Source organism: Strix aluco, chromosome 6, assembly GCF_031877795.1.
Source record: "Strix aluco isolate bStrAlu1 chromosome 6, bStrAlu1.hap1, whole genome shotgun sequence".
NCBI lineage: Eukaryota > Metazoa > Chordata > Aves > Strigiformes > Strigidae > Strix > Strix aluco.
In genome coordinates this window covers 42324419-42348985 of record NC_133936.1, presented here as the reverse complement: position 1 = coordinate 42348985, position 24567 = coordinate 42324419, and the positions used below count along the sequence as shown (strand labels likewise).

The window sequence follows — 24567 nt, the reverse complement described above, 5'->3', positions numbered from 1 at the left end:
AGAAAAAAGATAAATTAATTGTGCCTTGAGTTGCCTGAACATATCTCCCAAGAAGTGGTTCCTCTGTAACTCAGAAGCAGCCTGCACTGCCTTACGCTACTAGGAGGGGAAAGACCACAAGGCTTTTAATCTAGCACTAAACATTTTTGGTTTGCAAGCGCTGCCTACTTGTCTCACTTCATCACAAAGCAGAATGAAGACCAGCACGTAAAGGATCATCTCCAGGACAGTAGGTTCCTTTTGGAAATCCATAAGCAACACGTAGGCGAAGAGCAACAGGAAAGCGATGTAGAAGATGACATTCCAGGAGAAGACCACAAAGGGGGAGGTGAAGAAAGACACATAATACAAGAAGAGTTTCTTACTCTTCTCCACAGGCTTTTTCCTGAGGAATTAAAAGAGGGAAAAGGTCTCAAAGCATAGCTTTTATGCCTGAAAACATTTGTTTTCTTCATCAAAGTGAAAATGAGAAAGGTGCAGAGTCTAGCATGGACATTACTTTAAAGGTAATGCCACTCTGCATCCACTGACTTCAAGCATGCAAGTAAATTGGCACATTAAACTCCAGATCAGAGTGAGGACATGATCTGTCAAAAGCTCATTCAGCCATTAAATATCTTTATTTGAGAGTGATTGAACACTGGAACTGATTCCCAGAGCAGCTGTGGAGTCTTCACCCTTGGAGATACTCAAAACCCAACTGGCCACAGTCCTGGGCAACCTGCTCTAGCTGATCCTGATTTGAGCAAGGGGTTGGACTTGATGATCTCCAGAGGTCCCTTCCAGCCTGAATTGCTCTATGATTCTATGATTAATTGACTTGCTTTGCTTCTGCTAATGAGAAGCCAGTTGATTACCTGAATGAGATGAAACCACAGCCTATTAAAGGGAAAAAGAACAGACACAGTATGATCTTCCAGTTCTTAGTATCTCTTGAAATCTCTCCATACCACTGCTTGGAAAGGAAATTCTGTAGGGAAGAAGAAAATATCCTCATTTGTTCTAACAACAACAAAATAACCTAGGAATGCTATCAGAGGACATTTGATTTAGCGAGAAAACCCAAAACTTTGAGATTTCAATCAAAATAACGGGGATTCCTAGTTCAACAATACAGAAAGCTTTCTGTATCAGTAACAGTGTGCTGGTTCCTTAGTCCAGTCATCCTACAGTCTACGTGACGAGGAGTTCAAAATGAGGTTAAGGAGGACTTGACCTGATTTATAAGGCACTTCATGCTGGGCAGTACATCCACACTGTGCATGCACGGGAGTTGTGCCAAGGGAGAAGTCACTTCAGGCAGTCTTTATCATCCACCTCATTAAGTTTTACAGCTCTAAATCAAGTCTTTTCCTCCTGACTTAGCTTTTGTGGGCAAATCAGCCACCTTCTATTTCAAGGAAAGGATCCACACACCCTGTCCCCCACCAGCCATAGTCAGTGCTCTCTGGGATGCATTTCACAGCACTGTAGAGGCTGGTTCTGTGAGCATACTGCAGGACATGGCTACGCTGCCGCCCTCCAAAGCTCAGTATTCACAGGGCTGGGAAACCTCACCTGGAGGCTCTCACTTCCACGAGGGCAGTGTCTGAGCATTGGCCTTTCACAGACTGTTCACGTGGACGTAGCATTTTCACAGCAAGAATATTCTTTTTTTTTTTAAGCCATCCAGACCACAATAGTTAATCATCTGTGCACCTTCTTTTCACTGACATTACCTGCACCCCTGGCTGCGCAATGAACTGCTGGTCTTTAGCTTCCACTGCTAGTTCCAGACAATTGCTCCCTCCCCAGGCTTCACAGGAATAAGTCAGCAGCTGCTCAGCTAAATCTTCATCATTGCTGTAGCACTCGGTGAACAGCTCTGGAGGAAAGAGGCAGCCCCACAGTAAGCTCCAACTTCAGACTCAATATCCCACCAACTTGGGTGCAATTGTCTTCAGTGAATTCCAAAGTATAATATTTGTAATATTAAAGCATGCAGAAACAACTTCCCATATTTTCAGTGTGGTAGAACAATGTGTGCATTGCTTTACAACCCTGCTTGCATGTATTAAGGTTTCATACAGAATTCATGTCTGGATGGAAAACTGTAATACTAAATCAGCTCACGCAGAGATAGCATTGAGTTGAGTTCTGCACTAAAAAATTGAGTAAAAAAATATGAACTTCTCCCTACTTAGATGACTCAGTATATTTGCTTGCTTCATCTTTTTTTCATTCATTTAGCACTGATCTAATGATTTATAGTCAGTCTCAGTAGTCCCATATTAACAGTAGAGTTGAACAAGTGCAGAATCTGATGCTTTTTCACTGGGAAATGCATTGCAAACATAGTTGTTTTAGAAGAGCCACTTCTGCCCATAGATTTTTGCCACTAACAATGCACGTAGAGTGAAAAACTGTTTCTCTTTCCAGCTCTGGACATTTCCCACTTGAAGGCAGTTCTGCTGGCATATCTGTGACAGAGCACAACTGCCTTGAAGAGAGATCCAGCCTCTTATAAAACACACCAACCTTCACTAGAAGCTCTTGTCTCCAAGAGCGCATTTTCCCAGGCATTTCACAAACAGCTGTGTTACCATAACTACAAAGATGCACGCATACAGAAATACAGCAACGTGCAGATAGATCTTGATAGACAGACTTCAACTGGACCTGTTCACTTCTCAGTGTCTTCCTAAATCATCAGGCCTGAGGGATGCAGATACCTTTAAGAAAGTCTATTTAAGCAGTTTTTGCCTTGTGACATAGGAGGTACTTTCTGGTAACAAGCAAGATATTTTCAGTGTGGCCTTGTGCCACTCGTTAGTGGATAGAGAAATAGCTTTGCTGATATACACACAAATAAAAATAAGGCTCAAGTTCAACAGGTCAATCTAGTCTCCATTAGCACCAGAAAAGAAACTAACGTAGTCTGCTTTTAGGAGCAATAAAGCAATATCCATCTGCGGAGATTTTCAAGATTTGGCTAAATGAAGCCATGACAGAACTGATTTAGTCCCGGTGGTAACACCACCTCAATGAGAAGACTGGACTAGAGGCCTCCAGAAGCCCTTTCCAGCAACATTTCTGTTGTTTCCCTACTCAACCTGCAGGGCTATTGCACTTCAGTTGTTGCCTAATCTGATTTATGGCGACGACAGCAGATTGCTGGGCAGCCACGCGGTTACAGATCCACTGTTTTCTGCATCAGGCAAAAGAATAAGGCTATAACCTACAATAAAGCCCCAGAGGCAACACTGTGTTGTATCTCCCTCCAAGTTTAGGAGCCAAGGTCCTGCTCCACAGAGTGCACCACAGGTAAGCTTGAATTTGTAAGTTGTGGGTACTACAAATTAATCCCTGCCCTCATATCTGCCATCTGTGCTGGCTTTTATTTACATGTTTCTCTGAATAATTTGCAGTATAACTAGACACTGAGGAAACATCAGCATTACTGCTCAGGATAATGGAAGTCCTAAAAAAAAAAAATCCCTCTGCTCTCCTGTCACCCATTACCCTCATTAAATAAGAAACTATTAGTCACTTCAGCCCATGAGATGCAGGGCTCAATTCTGAATTATTGGCAGTCCTTCCAACAGGAGAAACTGAAGGTCATACAAAGGAAGAAAAATAACTGAGCTAGATCTGCATTCTCAGTGAGAGACAGTAGTGCTTGTCTTCTTAGAACAAGGAAGGTATATGATTCTGCAGTTCAGAATTTAGAAATTCAATCTGCTTTTTACCTGAAATTTATTCCCACGCCCCAGAAGTACTCCTGCAAATCTGAAGGGTAGCTCTTCTCAACCTGAATATTACCAGCTCTCACGCAGAAAGCTTCTCTTATTCTAGATTCTCCTTATTTCTGGGCACCCTTCTTCTTCAGACTTGCCGTTAGAGCTAGGTAGCTTTTCTTCCCAATGAAAGGAATTTTCTACCCAAAACCAACGCCACAACACCCACTTTTGGAGGCAAGCTGTTCAGACAGGACACACAGTTTCTACTGGGAACAGATGGTGTGGAAGAGATTTCCAAGCAGCAAAAACGCATTTTGACATTAAAGGGAAGCATTTAATATTGGATATCTAGTTTTCTAAATAAAACTTTCTACTTCCTTTTGAGATGTCATTTCTCCTCTTTAAATTTCAGGCTGTATTTCTGGGCAGCATTTCAGGCAAACTGAATGAATTATCTTGCCTTGCATTTTGCTGAACAAAACCAGAAGGTTATCAGTTTAGCTTTGCACAAAATAAAAACATCACTACGCAATCATCGGTACACACCAGACCTGGAGATCATTAAAACAAGTAATGTTCCAAGAAAAGAAGTAATTTCCTGATCTCTGACCCCTCCTATTAAATTTCTAAAGGACTTAAAGAAGGCACTTACCTACTGCTCTTGTTTCATACTCATTAGCGAGTTCCTCAGACTCACCAGCAGCATTTATATCATTCTTCACCTTCGCCATGCTTTTCAGGAGCTTACTGGCCCCAAGGGCTGCCAAAGTGCAACCTCTGGTCTATGGAGAGAGAGTTAAGTCATGCAAAACCCTCTGCAAAGGGAATGCGATATATTCTTTAAAAATTATCCCTCTTTAGCAGCTGGTCAGTTCCCCATCAAGACTGGCAAATGAAGATCCAGTCCCACAAAACTAATGGTAACCATCAGTGTATGTGTTTGAAGATAACTTTGTGACCAGTCTGAAAAGGTCTTGTGTTTACTAGTTATATATCAGCTTTGCATCTCTGGCTGGACATTTACAAAAGAGGATCTGCTCTGTCACAAGATACACCACCATTTTCACTGTCCACCAGTATGGACCAGTTGGGTGTACCCAGAACTGCCCAGACTACATTAATCCGTTCCATTCTAAACATCTACATGTGCAGGGAAGCAGCACTCTGTTTTGGACACGCAGACCAACGTGAGCAGAAGCATCCAGCAGCTTTGCTTGCATTAGCCTCACATTTACAGCCTGCAAATTATGTATTTGATACAATCATCACTAAATGTACTGCCTAATCCAAATTAGAAATGGATTTCAATCAAATACCAGGGATCAGAACACATCCGTGCTGTGGAATGGGTGGGAACTCAGCATCCGAGCTTGAGCACAGATGAGAACATACATAGGTAAATGCTAGCTTGAACTGCTGACTCGCACGTGACATTAGGAAAGAAAAGTATGAAATCCACAACCAAACAAAAAATGAGTAATATTAAACCTACTGACAGAGTCATCTAGCAATTACCTCTTGTGGTTTTGTGCTTGAAGATGGATCCAGAGCCTTCAAAGGCCTACGAACCAAAGACAGGGAACCCCACTGTACTGTTTGCAAAGAGGAATAAAGGAGAATTCAACTTACTTGCTCCCAAATGACTTTAGACAGCTCTTTCTTGTTCTGAAGAACTGACCAAATAAACAGAGCTTGCAAAGGGTGCCTTGTGATAGGACACTCATCCTGAAAGAAAGAGCGACAGCTCCTCAGACCTAACCTCACCAAACTGTTTTCAACTGGAACAAATCCTAGCCTGCCACAATTCTCTTTTCATATTTTTTTCCTTTTACAGCCAGCCCACCAACCCTCTCTCTCAGCTATCTGGCACTTGTCACACACTAATGTAAGTTAGGTTATATTTTATATTTATATTAAAGCCTTATATTTTCTTATTTGATGTGGAAGAATCCAACTTCCTGTTTTTCCTAAGGTTGGCATTAGAAGACTCTTGGGTCAAAGTAATTTTTTGTTTCAACCCCTGCAGTTCAGATAGCCTGATTCACAGCTTGACTTTGTGTTTAGAGAACACAGATTCACATCCTCTAAAAGGAATACTAACTTCACACCAATATGTCTTTTGTCTTTAAGCAAGACCCTGAACTTCACAAAAAACTTAAACAGAGAGGAATTTCTATACCACCAACTTATTTGCCTCAGAGCAATTAGCACCTGGGGATGGCAAAGCCATCACAGAATGACTCCAGAGCAACAAAACTTTTAAGAACCACAAGCTTTGGTGAAAACTCCCAAAGCTAACCAGCATTTTCAAACCAAGCTTCCCCCAAATGTCACACGTGTTGCATCGCATCTCTGAAGTCAACAACTATATCAAAAGTTTCCTATCTGATGTCTGAGCTCCAGTTTTGAAACGCAGATCCGGATCTGATGTCTGGACCTACTGTGCTGTGATAACTAAGAAGTCTGGTTCTATCTGACAATGAAATAAAGTCCAGAAGGTGCTTGATACCCTTGCAACAAACAAGGTTTAAGATACAAGAGTATGTACCAAAATATAATAGTCCAAAATCCTCATGCCCAGCTGGCACCTCTGTACCAGACTCTGAATTCATATTGGTATAAATTACAAGCATAACTAGAGCATTGATTGCTCCAATAGAGAACATTTTAACTCAACGCCCAAACTCACCCATTTTTCTTGCAGTTAAATGACCCTTAAATGCATTTGTAAAATGGGGCAGTATGTTAAATGTAAAACAAGGCTGAGACTGTTAAAGCAAATCCTGCTACACCAGAAACAAAATATAATTTTGGTTTTTTCCTTTCAGGGGATGCACAGTGGAATCCAATTTTTTTATCACTTACTGAAAGTTGTATCTCCGTCTCATCCTTGCTATTTTTGTCATCTCTTTTGAGACCTTTTCGGAAATCTTCAACCATCTTCCACACAAATGTGAGGAGTGCATCATTATAGGAGTTCTTTGCAATCTGCAGGTTCTTGAACACCAAGCTGCTGAAGTTGTTCGTGTACAGCTCTCTAAGGACCTCTGTGGTAAGGAACTTCCTCAGATTCAAGCCATTTTCCAGGAAGAGACGGACAAATTTGGGCCTGTCTTTCACTAGGGCTGTGAACATGACATCCTGTAGGTCAGCAGACTAGGAAGAAATGGAAAAGCAAATATTAGGGAGCACATGAGACATGTAAAGCTTACCTAAGGGCCTGACACATGTGGCTAACTGCCACATTTTCCATCATGCTGCCACATTTTCATCAGAATCAGGTTTTTTTTGTATGCAGTTGCCTTTGTTGGATGGCCTAGAGTACTTCTGCGATGGGCAGATAACCTTTGCAATCAGTGATGCCAGTGCAAGGAGGAAAAGCCACTCTTACTTATCATCAACAGAGGTTGGGGTGCTAAGAGTGGCTGCTGTTACGATGTGTCTCTTCCCACTGCTCCCCTGTCCTGTGTCACTGTGCTTGGACAGAAGTGGTCTGTACCTCCCAGTTTCGGTCATTGGTGAAGATCTCATCACTGGCCAGGTCCAACTGGTTCCACTCCAGCAGCAGCTTCAGCTGCCCATTCCAGTTATCTCTGTCATGTTCATTGGTGCTGAAAGCTGCAGAGGAGGAACAATCCTCTAGGTAAAAGACCAGAGACAGAAGAGCTTCTTGGCATACTTATTCATCTCTGCTTTTCACACTGTACCTGACAAGACCCCTAATCAAGTGTCTTTCCCCAGACTCATGCCCATCTCCCTGATTGAGTTTTAGAGGATGCTGGAGGCTGACACACATATTTACGGTCCAACATAGGCCACAACGGAGCTGCTAGGAGCACCTCATCAATCAAAATCAGCACATTTCCTTCCTCAGTGTCCTGCATCCTCTACACAAAAGAATTTCTGCAGGATTCCCACTAGGGCCCTACACAAGAAGTGTCATGAGAAGCTGTAACGTGCATAGGCTTTCTCCATGCACAGCCAGGAAAATGAGCTCAGCCCAGCAACCCTCACTGAGTATCATCAGTTCTGCTCTGCTGGAGTAGTAGAGAGACCAGGTCTGAATTACTCGTGGTAGCAAGTCACTGGGATTTGAAAAAGTTGGGAAGCAGTCCTGCACATTACCTATTAATTAACTGGATACTTCTCTCCCTGCTGGATGTGGATCAAACCTCTTCAATCCACATATATACCAAAAGATACTTGATTTTTTGTTGCAGGATGCTGAGTACACTTTTTCATTGCACTTCTGCATTACAACCAGAAAAGATCCTTTGCTTGGCTTCCTGACTCCCTGTTGTGTTGCATACCTGTGTGCTACTCTCAGAGATGCCATCCCAGCATTTCCAAAGCTCTGCTAAATGCCTTCCCGGTTATATGGACTGGGTTTCCATCTCACCCACACTAATGTCCCATAATGCTGCTGTAGCCTGTCCACACCACTTCAGATGAAGACAAGCTCCACACTGTGGCAGGAGCTTAACTCTAGAGAGATGGCACTGCCCTAAGGAAGGCTGTTCTAAAAAATAGCCACCTTTTTCCATCTTTAAAAAAACAAAACCAAACAAAAACCCAAAAAAACCTCCAAACTCAAACAACAGAAAAACAATTACTTGCCTTTGTACAGAGCAAAAGAAATGGCATTGCTCACAATTTCATCTCCAGCTTCTTCTATTTTAATAACTGTCAGTAAATGAGGGTTCTCAAGGACTTCTTTGATCTACAAAAGAAAAGTTCCATTTCAGAGCAATCTAGGCTGTTTAGTAGTTGATCTTCTAGAGCATCTTTAAAAGAAATTTCCCATCACAACGTAGCAAAGCTGCTTCTCATCAGTCCCATCCACATACAGTTAAAATTTAATCAAGTCCAGATAGAAGTAGATAATGAGATTTATTTTAAAGTCACCAAAGTACAAGATTAATTATCCTCTGAACATACAGCAAATAACTGATTCCCCTATGCAGAACATCATAACCAAAAAGATATAGTCTCAGTAATTAGAAACTACTCATAAAAGAAAAACAGATTGTGACAGCTCAAGTTTCAACAAATGCCTAGCAGTTTATTAGAGAACAGTTTCTACCTCCTTGTGCTTTGTCAAAAATGGAGATCATTTCTCACATAACCAAGCCTTATAAACTTACTTTCATTTTAGCACATAGAAAACAAATAATCTTAGCCATTCTTGACTGCAGGAAGAGCGAAGAAGCTGTCAGGAGTGTGACCGAACAGGGAAAACTGCCCTCAGCAGCTCCACACTCCCCAGTGCAGAGCTCCTTCTGGAAACCAGAGGCTCATGGTCTGCTCAGAGGGCAGTTCTTCCTCTTTAGGTTGGGTGCCACAGCCCCCAGGCTCAAAGTGCAAGTTCAGACATGGTTTCTGCAGGACTGTCTCTACAAAAGGCCATGCCCTATTCCTGCCCTTTTCCCTGTAAACTTCTTATTACAGAGGCAGAAAATTGTGAAGGTTGGAAGATAGCTCTGGAGATCTAGTCCAAGCCCACTTCTCAAAACAGGGTCAAGTGGACCAGGTTGCCCAGTGGAACTTGCAGGTTGTCCCACGGACTCACTCTGCCAAGTTCTGACCAAGAGATTTGGCTCAGGACTTGCCAAAAACAACAGCTACCTAAACTTCAATACCAGAAGCTTTGCTTGGTTTACATCAAAGAAAATACACACAAAAGTTTGAGTGTCTGAATTCTTTTTCAGGGACTGCAAACAACTTGCAATGGTACATTCATAAAAAAAAAATATTTAAAAATAAAAAAGTTAAGGGCAGGGGGTGGAAAGCTGAGAGAAGGGACCTTAAGTGTACAGGAAGTGATAGAACATTTTCCATCCCCCATTAGGAACTTCAACTGAGGTTTGAATATGCAATCACTCTCCACTCCTCGCTCCCCGCTGTGAGCGTGGGTAGGAGATAATTAACCAAGAGAGGAAAACAGAATCAGACCCTACAATAAAGCATTGGGCAGTTAATTGACAAAGTCAATTAGCTCAAGTTAATGGATTGTTCACTGGGCTGAAGTGTTCTTGGAACTAAGACTTCTGAAAAATAACAGAACACTAAGATTTTTCTGGAGCTCCATTTTTCTGTCCCTATTAAAGGGAGCAGAGGTATATCTAAAAACAGGTCCACCTGAAGTAACCAGAGAGTAAAACAGTTTCCTGAGACTAGCCCAAGCTACCCAAGACAGCAGATGCTCTCCTCACTTCTCCAGTTTTCCCACTCTCCAGAAAACACTCTTGTAATAAACAGTTATGTCTGGGATTACAACGGTGACTACACCCTGAAGGCTCTACCACTGGTCAAGAGGCAAACAAGAGCAAAAGAAGAATTTGATGGTGTATGTACAGTGTTGTACCTTCAACAGCATCCCACGTACACAATACCAGTAAGTCAACGCTAACAGAGTCCCCGTGGAGATGGTGTAGGGATGCTGCTGTGGTGAAATGTTGACCAAGTAAGCCTCTAGGCCTAAACGTCCCACTCCTAGCCTGTAAGGGAAATCTGTCCTGCCCTATATCTTAAGGGATGCAGGAAGAAAGACAAGAACTTTTGGAACAAATGAGAGAATCCTGAAGTAGAATTGCTACAATTTGAAAGTCCAAGGGCTAGCAGTGATAACCCCCTCTCTGAGCAATTCAGCAGGATTTAGCAGTATGAGGCCCAATTCAGCAAATATCCAATTTCTCCATCTTCCCAAAGCACGCAGAGGAACTTCAACACCAACCAGCACTTCAGCCAAGAGTCACATCCAGTAGCCAGTGCTCCAGAGGAATCGCAAGCATACAGGGAGCAGACAGTTACAAAACATCTGGTCTTAGCTCTCCTGTGCCCACTGTGTTCCTTTGGAAGGGATTGCAATCCCCCACTCCTTTTGCTCCAATCCCTATAAGTTATAGGAGTTTGGAATTTTTCTTTTTTAAATCCCCATGTATATGTCATGGCAAGTAGCCCCATGCATCCTATAGGTATCACCAGATAACAACATCCCTGATTTGGACGTCACTAGCAGCTTCTGACCTCCTGTTTCCTCTACCCTTCTCCCACTTTCAGCCTTGCTAGCTCCCTGCAGTAGCACACACTTACCCATTTGATCCAGCTTTCAGTCTCCTCTTCCGAGAGCCTTGAAATGGTGCGAGGCAGATACCTAAGCAAGCTCTCCTTGACACATGAAGAAGCAAGACTGCCTTCTGCCTCCATCAAGCTAGCAATAACATCAGCGATCCGGCCAGAGCCTTCCACCACAACACAGGGAATCTTACTCTTGATGGCCACGTTGATAGACTAGGGAGCCAGAGAGGGAGAGGTGATCACTTGAAGCACGACTGTGTTATCAGAGCCTACTATTCAGCAAGAAAACCTAGAGATTGTAGGTTTGACTTAGGCAAGAAAACCAGAAACCCATGGTCCAGAGCAGTATTTTTATTACTACCCACTGATACTTTCTTTACCAGTGACAACTCTTTAAAACAGCATTCATCTAATGATGAAGAGCCCCACAAATACTGAGGGACAGGAATCACCATCTGCCAAATTTTAGTGTTGATTAGCAGATCAGGAAAATTGCCAAGCAGAAATGGCATTCAGGACACATTACAACACTGCCCAGCTACAATCACTGCTGGTTTATGGCACAGCACTGCTCAAGTAACACCACATCTGACTACAAGGGCTCTGGCTTTATTTGCTGGAGATGCAAGCAACAGTTTTTTACAGAGAGATCACTTCTGTAGCATCATGAGAACATCAAACTCTAGTGTTACTGAATGTCTTCAAGTAGATGCTTAGGTGATTTCTCACACAGCAATGTTGTACACAGCTTATTGGCAAGAAAAAAAAAAAATTGTTGAAATAATGATGGAAGGACCATTAGCCCTCCTGTTGCAGTCTTTGCAACAGGAGACATTTATTTCATCTGCATCACTACCACTGAGAACACAGTCTGACAGCAAAGTGTGCAAAAGGAGTCAATGCAGCTTATCGTCAACCACTGGAAAGACAGAATATCTATCAGCTATCTGAAAACACAGCTTTGTGAGAACAAAAAAATCAACTTGGAGTCATCAAAACCATGAGCATGTTACTCCTGTCCATTGGATAGCGGGTCTGTGACAAAAGCAAGATGTTTTTTCTTACCAACTAGATCAAAGTGGTTTTCTTAAGGCAGGTTCTGCTAAAGTGCATGTTTTACATCACAGGGAGTTTAAAACAGAAGCTTGAAACAGTTTTACTTCTCTGCTAAAGTCGATTCCTGTCATCATGCACCAGTCAGAGAAGCTGAGAAAGAGGGAGTCTTTCCTGGCCAACCGCTAAGACCAAGGCATGGCAAGGACGGAACGACCACAGCATGGAACCTGCTGTGTCAGAGACTCTATTTACTCCTTCAGAAAATAGCTTCACCTACAAATGAGCAAGAAGGCAGACACGAATGTCTCCGTGTACTAATAACACTGATAAATAGCCAAGAGACTGGCATGGACCCTTAATTGAATTATGATCCAGTTACTTTTCAGAGGAACCTCTTGCTAGGAATTATGCATTTGATTTAACAAGGCTTTTATTCATTCTGATTGGATAGCTAGTAAGTCCACAGACTTAGGTATTATTTCTTAACAGTGGGTTTGAGGTCTCTCCATAATATACGTGTAACCACAGGGCTGCCCAACCAACTACACTGCATGGCATATAGAAACAGCTCCTTCAGTGATGGCCAAATCCTCCCTTAAATGTTGGCAATTTGGAGCCAAAAGGAGATGGACATATTCAACATGTCGTTTTCAGCAAAGCTCTGCTCTAAAACCTTCATCTTCGGACCTCTGATGAACACACTGAACTCTGCATCTCTGTTCACCTAACATCTACGTGGGGGAAAAGCTGAAATTAATCATGTGAATAGAGCCAACACATCCAGGAAACATACAGGGAGGCTGGGATAATGGTCTGAAATTTTACACAGTGGTTCAGACTAATTGATTAATGTTAGCAGTGAAGTGGTAACAGAGACCGTGCTTTGCATTCACGTTGTTTGTCATCCCAACAAGCAAAATAGTTTGATTAGCCTCTATATTAACAGCATAGCTCTGGTCAGAACAGGTAGTACCAAGATAATTTCTTCAAAAGAAATAATTATAAACATCACCCTGCTTCAATTTTACTGACTCAGACACTGACATACTCTCTTCATTGTATCCTATATTCTTGCAAAATCCAGCCTTTTTCTCAGCTCTTTCTCAAGGTCCTTCAGTTCAGGCTGCATCAGCTTTTCTTCTTGCTGTTACTCAGAGCCATCTCGTCCTCACTGTTACTGTTCCCTTCCCACACAGCCTGATTGCACATCCCCTCACTTTGAAGCCCCTGGTGCCAGGTCCTTTTGCTCCCTCAGTCACACCCTCCTCGCTCAGGCCACTCATCTTCACTCTTGCAAGATGGAGGGGGAAGTAACAATCCTGTTTAACACTGAGACAGATCTAGAGGTCATCTCTTTTTCCCGCTTCCCCAAGCGTCACTTAGATATCCTGTGTCAAGAAACTTCTTTCTGCCTTCTCTGTTCTGTTCATCCTCTTCCTACCTGTCATCTATTTGAAGATGATGCCTGCTTCCTCCTCTTCTAGGCTTAGAAGGGTCAGTGTCCTGCCTTGCTCAGCTGCCTAGATTTAAACCAGGTGCAGCCCACAGTTCTCAGGAGCAGCAATCACAAGTCAATTCATGCAAGCTCTGAGCTGGAGTAGTTCCAGCACAGCTGACCTTCCCTGTACATTACAAGAAAGCACTGATCTCCACTGAGCATGGGCAAGACAAGTTTTCCCAAACCAAAGTTTAGGCAAAGTTGTATAAAACGGATCAAGAGCTACATGGCCGACAAAGACTCTCCTGATTGCTGTGGAAATAAACACAAGAAATGAACGTTTTTGTGCTGGATTTGTAATGGAAGAACTGAGACAACTGAACTGTCCCTGCCAACAGTTTTGCAGGATGTCAGCCTGAGGTAGAAACTTTGCACAGAAAATTTTAACTGAAACAAACTTCACAAGCTTAAATGCAGTTGCAAGCAAGATCTTTCTATAGCAGGTGCTGGACAAGCTTCAGTAAATAATACGACGGTCTACTTGATAAAGTTGCTTGTGGAGTAATCTCTCTTAAACATTAGAGCAATGTCCCTACTATCACTTCTAGAAATAAGTAAAAGAAATAAACTTACTTTCAAAGTTTCTTTCCCTCCACCCTGTGCAAAACACACAATTGGAATCTTCCCACCATAATTAGATTCTGTGAAACATGTCAAAAGAAAAAAAAAAAAAAAAGGGAAAAGATTCAACTCATTCATGCAGTTTGAACAACCTATTTTTCCTGAGAACAATGAAAGAATTTCCAAGTAGTTCATGCAAACACTTTGATACTAGTTTACTGTTGATTTTGCCAAATCTATTAACAGCTCTTCGTGTTTTTAATGAAAACTCAGTTTTGCCTAACCTCTGCATAGCTGGCTTCAGACACCCTTTTCCAACAGATGCTTTTTTCCTCCTAACAATCATAATTTTTACTAGCTCCAAAGTCCCCAAAACATGATCTTATTGTATTCACCTACTGCTTTGACCATTCTGAGTCTAGGTACAAGGTTTGTATCACAAGGTGAAGATTCAAAACATCTGACTTTGCATTCTCAATCATAAAGGAAAGCTAGGAATCCTGTAACTCTAGGAGCTAGTGTTTAAAAGATGTACCAAGTTTCATAGTGATTCTGGGTGCTTCATCATGACTTCGTCATAAAGCAAGTATGCTTCAGCTGAGGTACACAGTAAAACAAAACAAAACAAACTCTTTAACTAAGAATTTCCTATCAAGGCTTTTGATGTTTTTCCATTTTGGCAAAGAAGGAGCTGAAAGAGAAACTATTTAGGAGCAGGTTGCAGATAGACCAATCACCCTCACAAATGAATACTTTGGGAAAAGCTTAATTGCAGCTCCTGTGTAGCTGTGCTTCAGTTACCTGGAATTCAGTACCAGGTGGGAAGCATGTAGAAGGGTCAGCTTCCAGTAGGTAGCCCAGCAGGAAGGGAAGGAAGGGCTGGATGGCTGAAAGGGATCATTTGCTGTGTCCCACAAAAGACTATTGTCACATAAACAAAAGACGATGAGGGGAGGGGTATTGCTCTGAAGAGGGCTGGTTGTTCCTGAAAGTGCTCGAGATGCAATGCAGTTAACACATTCCTTCCAGCTCACCATCCAAGGGATGTTACCACTACTCTTTTGTTCCCAGAAAAATCACTGTGCATCAGCCCCAAAGCATGCAAGAACTAAGGAGAAGGAGGTCTGCAACCTACCTGGGATAACCCGCTCCGAAATGTACTTTTCTAACTGAGTTCGTACTTTTGCCTCTATTGTCGGATGCCCATGGGTGCCATTATCAACCAGTAAGAGATGGGTGTGATTATTATCCAGGCAATAGAGGGGGTCTCTCTTGAGATCATCCATTATGTAGTGGGCCAAGTAGTACCCCTAGAAGCACAAGCACAGCGTTTGACAGAGATCCAAGGGCAGAGCATGCACAAGTCTTCAAGGGCAAGCCAGTGACAGCTGAACCCCTACCCGCCAACTGTTCCTCATTAGTTAGCAGTCTGAATTTCCAGACTCAAGACACTGCTCACTGGCAGTCCCAACAGCTGCAGAAGACAGTGAGAGAAACCCCATACAAGAGCACAGCATAAATATTGGCAGAGGAAGTTTTTCTTTACAAGAGTGTTCTGACTTGCAATGATCCTCTCATAACTTCACCTCACTCAATGGAACAGTGGAAGTTATTTGCAACAGTTTAGTCCTTTCAGAGATCCTGTTAAGCAATTCATGCTTCCTTCAGCCGCCAGAAACATTAAATCTGCGGCAAACTTACTTTCAACACCTCACAGATTTTTTTCGGTTGGAAGGGATCTCTTGAGATCACCCAGTTCAACCCTCAAAGCTTCTTAGAACCCTCACTAAACTAAACTGCTTTTATTTATTTAGCAGGATGGGTTTTAGACATGTTCTATAATGTCTAGTGGACAAGAGACAAGGGGAGCTATGCCAGTGTATCTGACAGATAGGATGAGCAAGAACCTTAACAGCAGCAGCAGGTACATGTCTTAGCTCATGGGAATCCCCAGAACGGGCTAGTGTGTAGGGATTTCGCAGCAGCTATTCCCTAATGCTCTGCCAGACATGCAATTAGAGCAGCTGAACTTCCATGCGGACACGCTAAGCCCACAGCTGAAATCCTCCCCACCACTCCTGCCATGCGTGACCATCCTGAACACAAGAATGCTTCCATTTCCTCCAGTTCTGGGAAGAGCACCTGATGTTTTACCTCACTGCTGTGGATGTTGAAGAAAAGCTGGCCCTGGGCTTAATTGTTGAGGACACAATAGCACTATGTAGCTCAGGCTAAGTAGACAGACGTGCTTCTACGCAAACACTGCACTGGAAAGCATTCTGCTGAGGTCTGCTTTGCCAGACATACAAGCAGAGCTTGACTGACCACTCAACTCAATCACCCCATGGCCAACAGCCTCAGCCTAGCATTGCTGACAGCAGCAGTCAGGCAGGGACATAACCTGTATAACCGACAGCCAAGCCTTCTCTTTATTTCCCCACCAACACATACATGTTTCTTACGTCATTATCACCACTGCGAATCAGACTTTCTCGGTTGGAAATCATGCCCCAGGCTGCTATGCCAATAGCCACCACGTTCTCCTCTGAGCTCCGACTGATGGTGTTGTCTCTGACCACTTCCCCGATGTACTTCATCAGCCCGTAATGCGTGCCTCCAGTGAAAATCCAGGCCCCTGGGGACAACAGCCAATGATCTGGGGGAACGTAGTGGAATACCCACCCTCCTAATGGATTACCTTTAAGATACAACAACCCAATCCCCTCTCAAGACCTTATCTCAGAAGAGGCATTTATTCTTCAATTAAACACAGAAGGCATGCTACATACCTTACATTATCATGGGCAACTGATGACTACTTCTCAACCCTGTTACTTCCAAACTGTTATGTCACATTTTCCCCAAGTGCACCATCCACACAGAAACAAACCAATTGCTCTGCTTCCCTGCTGACCCTTTAAGGTGCTACCTCTCCAAGAGTATTATGCAGCAATAACATAATACAGACGCATACACAGGTCTTTACCTTTGGACTGGGCAATGTAGATCAGCCTGCTGAATATCTTGCGCATTCGGGGCTTGAGCGCAAAGTTCTTTGCGCCCCCAGTGACAGAGATGACAAGGTTGGGGGTTTTCAGGTGCCAGTGCTGGGTCATCAGGTCATAGAGTGTTTCGGAGTCTGTATCGCATGACAAACGGATGTACTTGGGTGAGAAAAAATAAGAAAACAAATATAGCAAGAGATAAATTGTGATAGTTGGGAACAGACCAGGAATTGAATTTTTTTCTGTAGTCTTATTCCAACAGCCAGCAGACAAAGGGTGATTATGAAGTCTTTGTTTCTTTTTCTAAAGCATCTTTATCTTCCTCCTAAACCAGGCACTCAACCCACCTTCCACTAGAGGAAGGACAAGAGCACTGACCTTGGGATTCAGCGGAACACTGGAACAATAAACACAACACTGAGGAAGTTTATGGTATAACAATTTTAATTGTAACAATGCTATTTATAGCTTAGATTATGGATTAGTGGTAGCATGGTTGTAAGTGAACTAATAATAATTATGGTTGTATTTTTATTACACTGTTAAAGCCTTAATTTAATGAATTATAAATTCCAGGCTCCATGTGCATGGTGTCCCTATCTTAACATATACCCATAACAGCATTTTAAGAATAACACTTAACAAGTTTATCAAATTTGTAGTAAAGCTTGAACACTGTATGAGGATGCCAAAAAGCACACCAGATTGATAATCTGGCTTCAGACGGACCTACCATGTCTCCATTTATGTAAAAGGCTCTCTGGCTTTTTCTTGCTGTTCTATTCAAGAGCCCCTTTGCAATTTCATCACTGTTAGTAGTTTAGTGTGATGGAGTTTTGGAAGACAGTCATGCCTATACAGCCCATACCAGGGGATCAAAAAGAATAACTTGGACCTGAATCATGGAGGATTTTGTATAGATTGCCCAGTATCTGCAGGAAAGCAAAACCAAGGGATTAGTTTTGAGGAAGAAATGTCCATATCTTGAGAGGCATTTAACTTGAACAAAAGAACATATTCATCTGTTCCAGGACAGGTTCCCAGGAGAAACTTATTGCATCTGGCTCAGAACAGCACATCACAGAGGAAGTCTAGCAGGCTCCAGCTGCCACACAGGAGAGCTAAGGGACTCCCACAGCTCCTGCTCTAAGAAGCATCAGCCACACGAAGCCTTGGGTGTTTTTCAGGATAGGGTCCCCCCTAGGAGAGGGGGAGCCTGCCAGAAAAATTAACTGCTCCACAGAGCCAGTAAGCCATCCTCACAGCAAATCTTGTTAGCGCTGTAGTTAGAAGGCAGTTCTCTTAAACCCTGATGATACACAAAGCACCTAGTGTCTGTATGACTACCTTTGTTCCATCAAGAGTTAGGTTTTCCAGTTGAATGACTTGTTTCCATCTATACAAATTGTTTTCAACCATATAAAGCAAGTACCAAATAAAAGATGCTGAAGCTGAATTGCCTTATGCTTATGTCGTTCTCTCATACATCATCACGGTGTATAATTGCAAACACACTTCAGTTATACCTAAGTTTCATTCCACGTGCCAGCAACCATACATCTGGCACTTGCCACCTCGAGTCCTTGGCAAGGCTCTACTCAAGCGAGCGAACCCTTTGGTTCAGCCACTTTCTTTCTCCGAGGTACAACGGTGCCATCTCCTGGTACAGCCGGCTGGTGCACCCCAACCATGACCGATCCAACCCTCAAAACGCAGGTGATGCCAAGTGTTTCAGCAGCTGAACTCGGAAAGGTATTGAGAGAAACATTTTTCAGATTGATGGCTACCAGAACATAAAATACAGCAACTGCAATGTTCTTGGATGTTACAGGATCTGAGCAACACTGCAGGAAAAAAGCCTGCGCAAGCAGGACTTATGAAGTGTAGAGATTTTATTGGTCTGTTCACATCTAATATTTCTGCTCAGAACTTTTTAGAACTCATCTGTCCTAAAAAGTACAATGCAGGGTATAAAACTTCCCGTCACTCACTGATAATAGTCAGCAATTCTTAGGTTACCTTGGGTTTGAAGTCCTCCCTACTGATCAAGAGAAAATATTTTGCAATGTTTAAGACCAGCAGGTGCCTTGCAGTATAGGAAATGAGAATGGGGAATAGAGGTATAACTCCAGCCAACGTGCTGATGGGATGGATTAGGAGACTTATATGCAGTATCTGAACAAAGTATGCTCTGAAATATGCACAGTGGCCTTGAGAGTCCTCATAAAACAACTATGAGCATACAAATTGATTTCCAAGGTTGAAAGGGGGACACAACCTAAGGAAAGAACATTTAAGCTTTGAGAACTCAGAAATGCTGCAACAGAATGAAACACTTCTTCTTTCAGCAAAGGTACACAGCAGCTTACAACACAGTAGTGTGAAGCTAAAATAAGCGTATCAAGAAATATGTGAAGTACTTGGATCTCTTTAAGTGTGATTCAAAACCTTCAGTCTTATTTCCCACCAAAATGCCTCTTGTTTCTGCTGCTTTGCATAAAACAAACCCAATTAATTTACATAGCACGCTCTGATTTTCCTCATTTATTTTGATTGTCTCAAGCAAGCTGTGCTGGCGGTAAATATCAGTCATTTAGAAGAGGCAGATGAGCTCAGCCATATGCAACGCCTCACACAGTATCAGTATAAATCATCAGAAACTGCAACACCAGCTATTTCCTTCTTTCCACCCCTCTACTGTCCCCACACCAAGGAAAAACACGGGCAAAAAAGCCCCCAACAAATAGAATAAACCTCTGAAGTTCCACTGATATCTTAAATCCCCATTAAATTTACTGTCATTGTAGGATTTCCACCCTGGGAAAGACTCAATATTTAATTTCTTATCGGCCTGAGCAAGTTGGTCTATGAGCTTTGAGCAAGAGTTTTGGCTAGAAAACTCCGGAGAGCCCTTACAAATAAAATTACTCCATGACGGTGTTGGATACACAAGCCCCATTCCCACATCTCACAACATCCTTCAGCGTGTCCAGTCCAAGGCCTAAGATACAACTGGGTGGAAAGGAGCACTGTACGTCTGCAGACTGCGATGATCTGCACACAGAACACTGAGGAAGGAAGGGAGCATAGGTCAGCAAGCTCTGTAGGCAGACATTGAATGACATGACATGCAATTTTAAAGCCGTTACAAAAAATGAGTGATGATTTTATGGAGTAGCACACACATATGTGCAGCTTCGGTCGTACATCTCTACAGACATGAAATCCCTATGGTTATCACCTCATGGATCCTGCTGCACCTTCAAAGGCAAAGCATGTTACACATGCTCCTCTCCCATGAGTTGCACTGGTGCATGCCTGCATACCATTTTCTTTCTAAAGCATAAGTTAGTCCACTCTGGAAATGTGCAATGTTCTAAAAAACAGCCTTGTCTTGGCATTAAAGTCAGACAGTCAGAAACAAAGCATCTTTATCAGGAGCTTGATCATTCAGATACTTAAACTTATTATGTTGGGTTCACCACTAAAGACGGGTAAAAGGGTAGTAAGCTGCTCTGCAACACCATGACATATAGATAGGGACCACAAAGTGGCCACTGTAACTGCACACTGATATAGTCAGGGTACAGAGTCTCAGTGAAGGACATCACAGATCTAGTTTAAAACAGTGGGATCAAGTGCACCCTCAGCAAGTTCACCAACAACGCCAAGCTGTGTGGTGTGGCCATTCAGAGGGACCTGGACAGGCTGGAGAGGTGGGCCCGTGTGAACCTCATGAAGTTCAACAAGACCAAGTGCAAGGTCCTGCATGTGGGTCTGGGCAATCCCAAGCACAAATACAGGCTGAGAGATGAGTGGATTGAGAGCAGCCCTGAGGAGAATGTACTGGTGGATGAAAAGCTGGGCATGAGCCAGCAATGTGCACTCACAGCCCAGAAAGCCAACCGTGCCCTGGGCTGCATCAAGAGAAGTGTGGCCAGGAGGTTGAGGGAAGGGATTCTCTCCCTCTGCTCCACTCTTGTGAGACCCCCCCTGCAGTGCTGTGTCCAGCTCTGGGGGCACCAACATCAGAAGGACACGGACCTGCTCAAGCAGAGGAGGCCACAAAGATGAACAGAGGGCTGGAGCACCTCCCCTGTGAGGACAGGCTGAGAGAGTTGGGGGGGTTCAGCCTGGAGAAGACAAGGCTCTGGGGAGACCTTAGAGTGGCCTTCCAGTACTGAAAGGGGCTACAGGAAAGGTGGGGAGGGACTCTTGATCAGGGGATGTAGGGATAGGAAGAGAGGTAATGGTTTTAAACTGAAAGAGGGGAGATTGAGATTAGCTATAAGGAAGAAATTCTTCCCTGTGAGGGGGGTGAGGCCCTGGCACAGAGAAGCTGTGGCTGCCCCCTCCCTGGCAGTGTTCAAGGCCAGGTTGGACGGGGCTTAGAGCAACCTGGTCTAGTGGAAGGTGTCCCTGCCCATGGCAGGGGGTTGGAGCTAGATGATCTTTAAGGTCCTTTCTGACCAAAACCATTCTGTGATTCTATGAAAATTATTTCTTCCTAGTCCAAGACCTTTAGAATGGTACTACAGGCCAATTACAATAAAACTAGCTACATAAAAAAAGAAAAATAATAATTGAGCATCACCCTCCTTCACCCATTCTTCTGTCATGCCTGGAATCAGATAACCTCCTGTCATTCCCATCATCAGCCTATGAAACAAATAACACAGAAGAAATTATTCTTTGTTACCTATTTTCAGAACTTGAGAAACCAGGTTGTCTCCTTTATAGCCTATCTCCTTCCATTCCCATTAGAATAAAATCGACTTTAGCTTCAGCTTCCCTGCTTTTCAGGAGCTTCCAGTGGCATTGGGTTCAGGGCTCTGAATACAGTGCACCCAACAGGGGCCTGACATATAGTCTTAACACAGTCACTTACCTTCCCTCTTTTTCCCATGTTTTCAAAGTGAATGTCCCCAAAAGCATCAGTAGGAAGCTCCTTAGTGTGCTTCTTGTAGTTCCATTTTTCACTGGTGTTAATCTGAGTGCCCTCTATGTGTTGATTTTCAGGGTATCCGCATTTACATAAGTTACCCCTGAAAGAAGAATGAATATACATGAAACCCCACAGTTATCACCCTGGGCACAAAAAAGTAAGCTCTGATACATTTATTAAGAAGAGAAAGTTTTCACAGCTGACACCACCTTCAAAACTTCTGCTCAATCGGGGCGTTTCCAAGAACTGTTATTCTGCAACGAATCTGGAGCTTGTAGAATACAGGGTGCCTACAGTAGCAGTCACATCAAGTGCAAAGTCTGGGAGCAGGGTTGTACCAACACAACTCAACAAGCCAAGCAGCAGGTGGAGCTACGGAACCACTCGCACATGGGACTCCACTTAGATTTGCTACATGACAAATTAACAGCTTAGAGGAACCGACTCTCAGCTGAGACCAGCACCTAGTCATGCTTCCTCTCCCTATAACCTGCTCCTGTCTAGCACTGGGCAATAGAGTGGGGTACATCTCAGGAACCGCTCTGTCCTGAGAGATGAGCTGACGCTTCTGGATGGGCCTTACCTATGTGACCTCTTTCATTATCACAAACCAAGTTAGGTCACCAGCAGCTTAATTTGAAACCCTACAACTGTTCACAGAAACAAAGAAAATGAACCAGAACTCGGCATCAGACACCACCAGAAGTGACCTCATCTGCTGCTGATGTGTACAAATGGTTTCTTCCCCTTTTTGTGCTCTCAACCAGATATGAAGAGTTCACGAAGACAATTACAAAGTGTAATCATTTTCCATGCAGATCCAGGGCCTAACTGGTGTCTAAGCACACCCAAGACATATTCACATCAAGTCTTTGATCAGATTTTGCAGGCCATTTGCTGTGTTCCCAGCACATTTCCCCACCCACCCATCCCTGTCCGCCGCACGGCATGGCGTGCAGTCACTACTAATGCCCTCCTCACCAACACTGAAATTGCATCAAGGGGAGGAAGAATCTGCACTTTGGTTGTGCAGGACTAGTTGGGAAAGCGAGGACAACTCTCTTCCTAAGAAAAACTGCAGCACAATCCTATATCCCTGCTTCCTCAGAGGGCATGGAGAAGGGGTCATTGCTTACGAAAGAAAGGATTGACTGAGAGCTACAGTCAGCCAAGTGCAGTAAGCAACATGAACAGCGGTAGGAGGGAGCAAGGGTGGCCCCTACGCTCTAAGTTAACAAGCAACATGAGGTAAACACTTGCCCAGTGTGGTTACAAAAAAGTAGGCGGGGAGGAAAAGCAAGAGGAACAATGCTATTAACAGCACTGTGCAATTCGGCGGTGTACAAGGGTGTGTGTGGGGGGGGAGAATAAATGCATTGGCCCAAAAGGATTAAGATGAGAACGTTAATTTGTGTGCTTACAGTGACCTTTAGGTTGCAGACTGCCAACATGAGATTGAGTAATGCCCTCCTGTGAAGATCGTGGTAAAGGTAAGTCACAGCATGCCTTGGAAGGGGAGAAAATTTGTATGGTTTCTTCTACTCGGCTGTAACTTGCAAATAAAACAAGCCTACCTTAAAAATAGATAGACAAAACCACCCAGCAAGTATTGAATATGACTTGCAATCCTTTCCCAGTGGGCTTGTAGGAAGAGAAGCTCTCCCATCCTTTGCTGGTCCTTTGCCAGACATCCCATTTCAGATGCCAGAAGAGGACCCTAAGTAAGACTTGCTGAAATGAGACTAATTTCCCTCCCTCTCCAAGGCATTTTTTCCTCACAGCTTCAGAGGAGAATGGGGTTACTGAGAGCCCTCAGAGCTCTGTATTAAGACTTCTGCAGCTGCATTAGTTTAATCATTTTTCTCCTAAGATTACAAAAAAAACCCAAAACCCAAAAGCAACGTTATGGCCCTCAAACTTGCATTGCATAGGTACTTATGCCTCAAAACAGAGCAAGTACAATATCGTATCTTAAGAGAACATCAGTCTGAGCAAAACCTAGTGACTCTGTGTTGTAAAGGCTTGTGCGTGGAATTTGTGATTTGGGTTTAAAAGGAAAATTTCAGTTATGCAAACCTCTAATACATTTTTATACACTAATACCAGTGCTGGTACTGCATCCCAAGCCTATATAGTGCCACAATTATGCTTCAGATAGGGAATTTGATATTAAAGCCCTTTAACAGAGTTGCTGGAAGGCAGGCTGACAGAGTTAGCATGAAGGTCAGACCCTTAGTTTTGCATCAAGTTACTTGTGGAGTAATTCAAACTGATATATTTACAGCTTTTACACGAACTCCAGACAGCCTAGAGCAGTGGTCTCCAAAGTGGGGGGTACATTAAATAAGCTTCAAAAAAATTAAATATAGTGTTTATTTCATCTTTATCTCATCCTTTTTTAAGCGCTTTTTTGGTGTAGGTTTTAGAATGTACACATCATTACTACAGGAGTAGATGTATACAGTTTATAAACAAACATATATTGGGGGTACGCTCAAAAATCTTTTACTGATGGGGTGTGCAATCAAAATAGTTTGGAGAGCACTGGTCTAGAGCTAGGACAAGCACTTCAGGGTCTCTGCCCAACCACCAAACTTCCAGCTTTTTTGACCACAACTGCAGAACACCCCAGGCATACACAAACAAGCCAAACAAGCAGTGACAACGAAAGGAGTTGTACAAGTGAGACTGAGGTGAGGTTGCACT

The 24567-nt window shown here is 43.2% G+C and overlaps 1 protein-coding gene across 3 annotated transcripts in view; it reads right to left on the bottom strand.

The window, feature by feature from the left end:
- The window catches only part of TRPM8 (transient receptor potential cation channel subfamily M member 8), a 53098-nt gene that overhangs the window by 20802 nt on the left and 7729 nt on the right, over nt 1-24567 (bottom strand). Inside the window, exons 3-16 of one of the 3 annotated variants that reach the window (XM_074829823.1) lie at nt 21805-21961; nt 16898-17075; nt 16374-16546; nt 15047-15221; nt 13924-13991; nt 10812-11009; nt 8337-8439; nt 7219-7337; nt 6585-6875; nt 5349-5444; nt 4372-4501; nt 1719-1864; nt 858-970; nt 169-385 (exon numbers count right to left, since the gene is read on the bottom strand). In XM_074829823.1, coding sequence (XP_074685924.1) covers nt 169-385; nt 858-970; nt 1719-1864; nt 4372-4501; nt 5349-5444; nt 6585-6875; nt 7219-7337; nt 8337-8439; nt 10812-11009; nt 13924-13991; nt 15047-15221; nt 16374-16546; nt 16898-17075; nt 21805-21961 — 2164 coding nt within the window. Of the gene's footprint in view, nt 1-168; nt 386-857; nt 971-1718; nt 1865-4371; nt 4502-5348; nt 5445-6584; nt 6876-7218; nt 7338-8055; nt 8440-10811; nt 11010-13923; nt 13992-15046; nt 15222-16373; nt 16547-16897; nt 17076-21804; nt 21962-24567 lie in introns of those variants that run through there. The other 2 variants (XM_074829820.1, XM_074829821.1) reach the window with 2 other exon arrangements.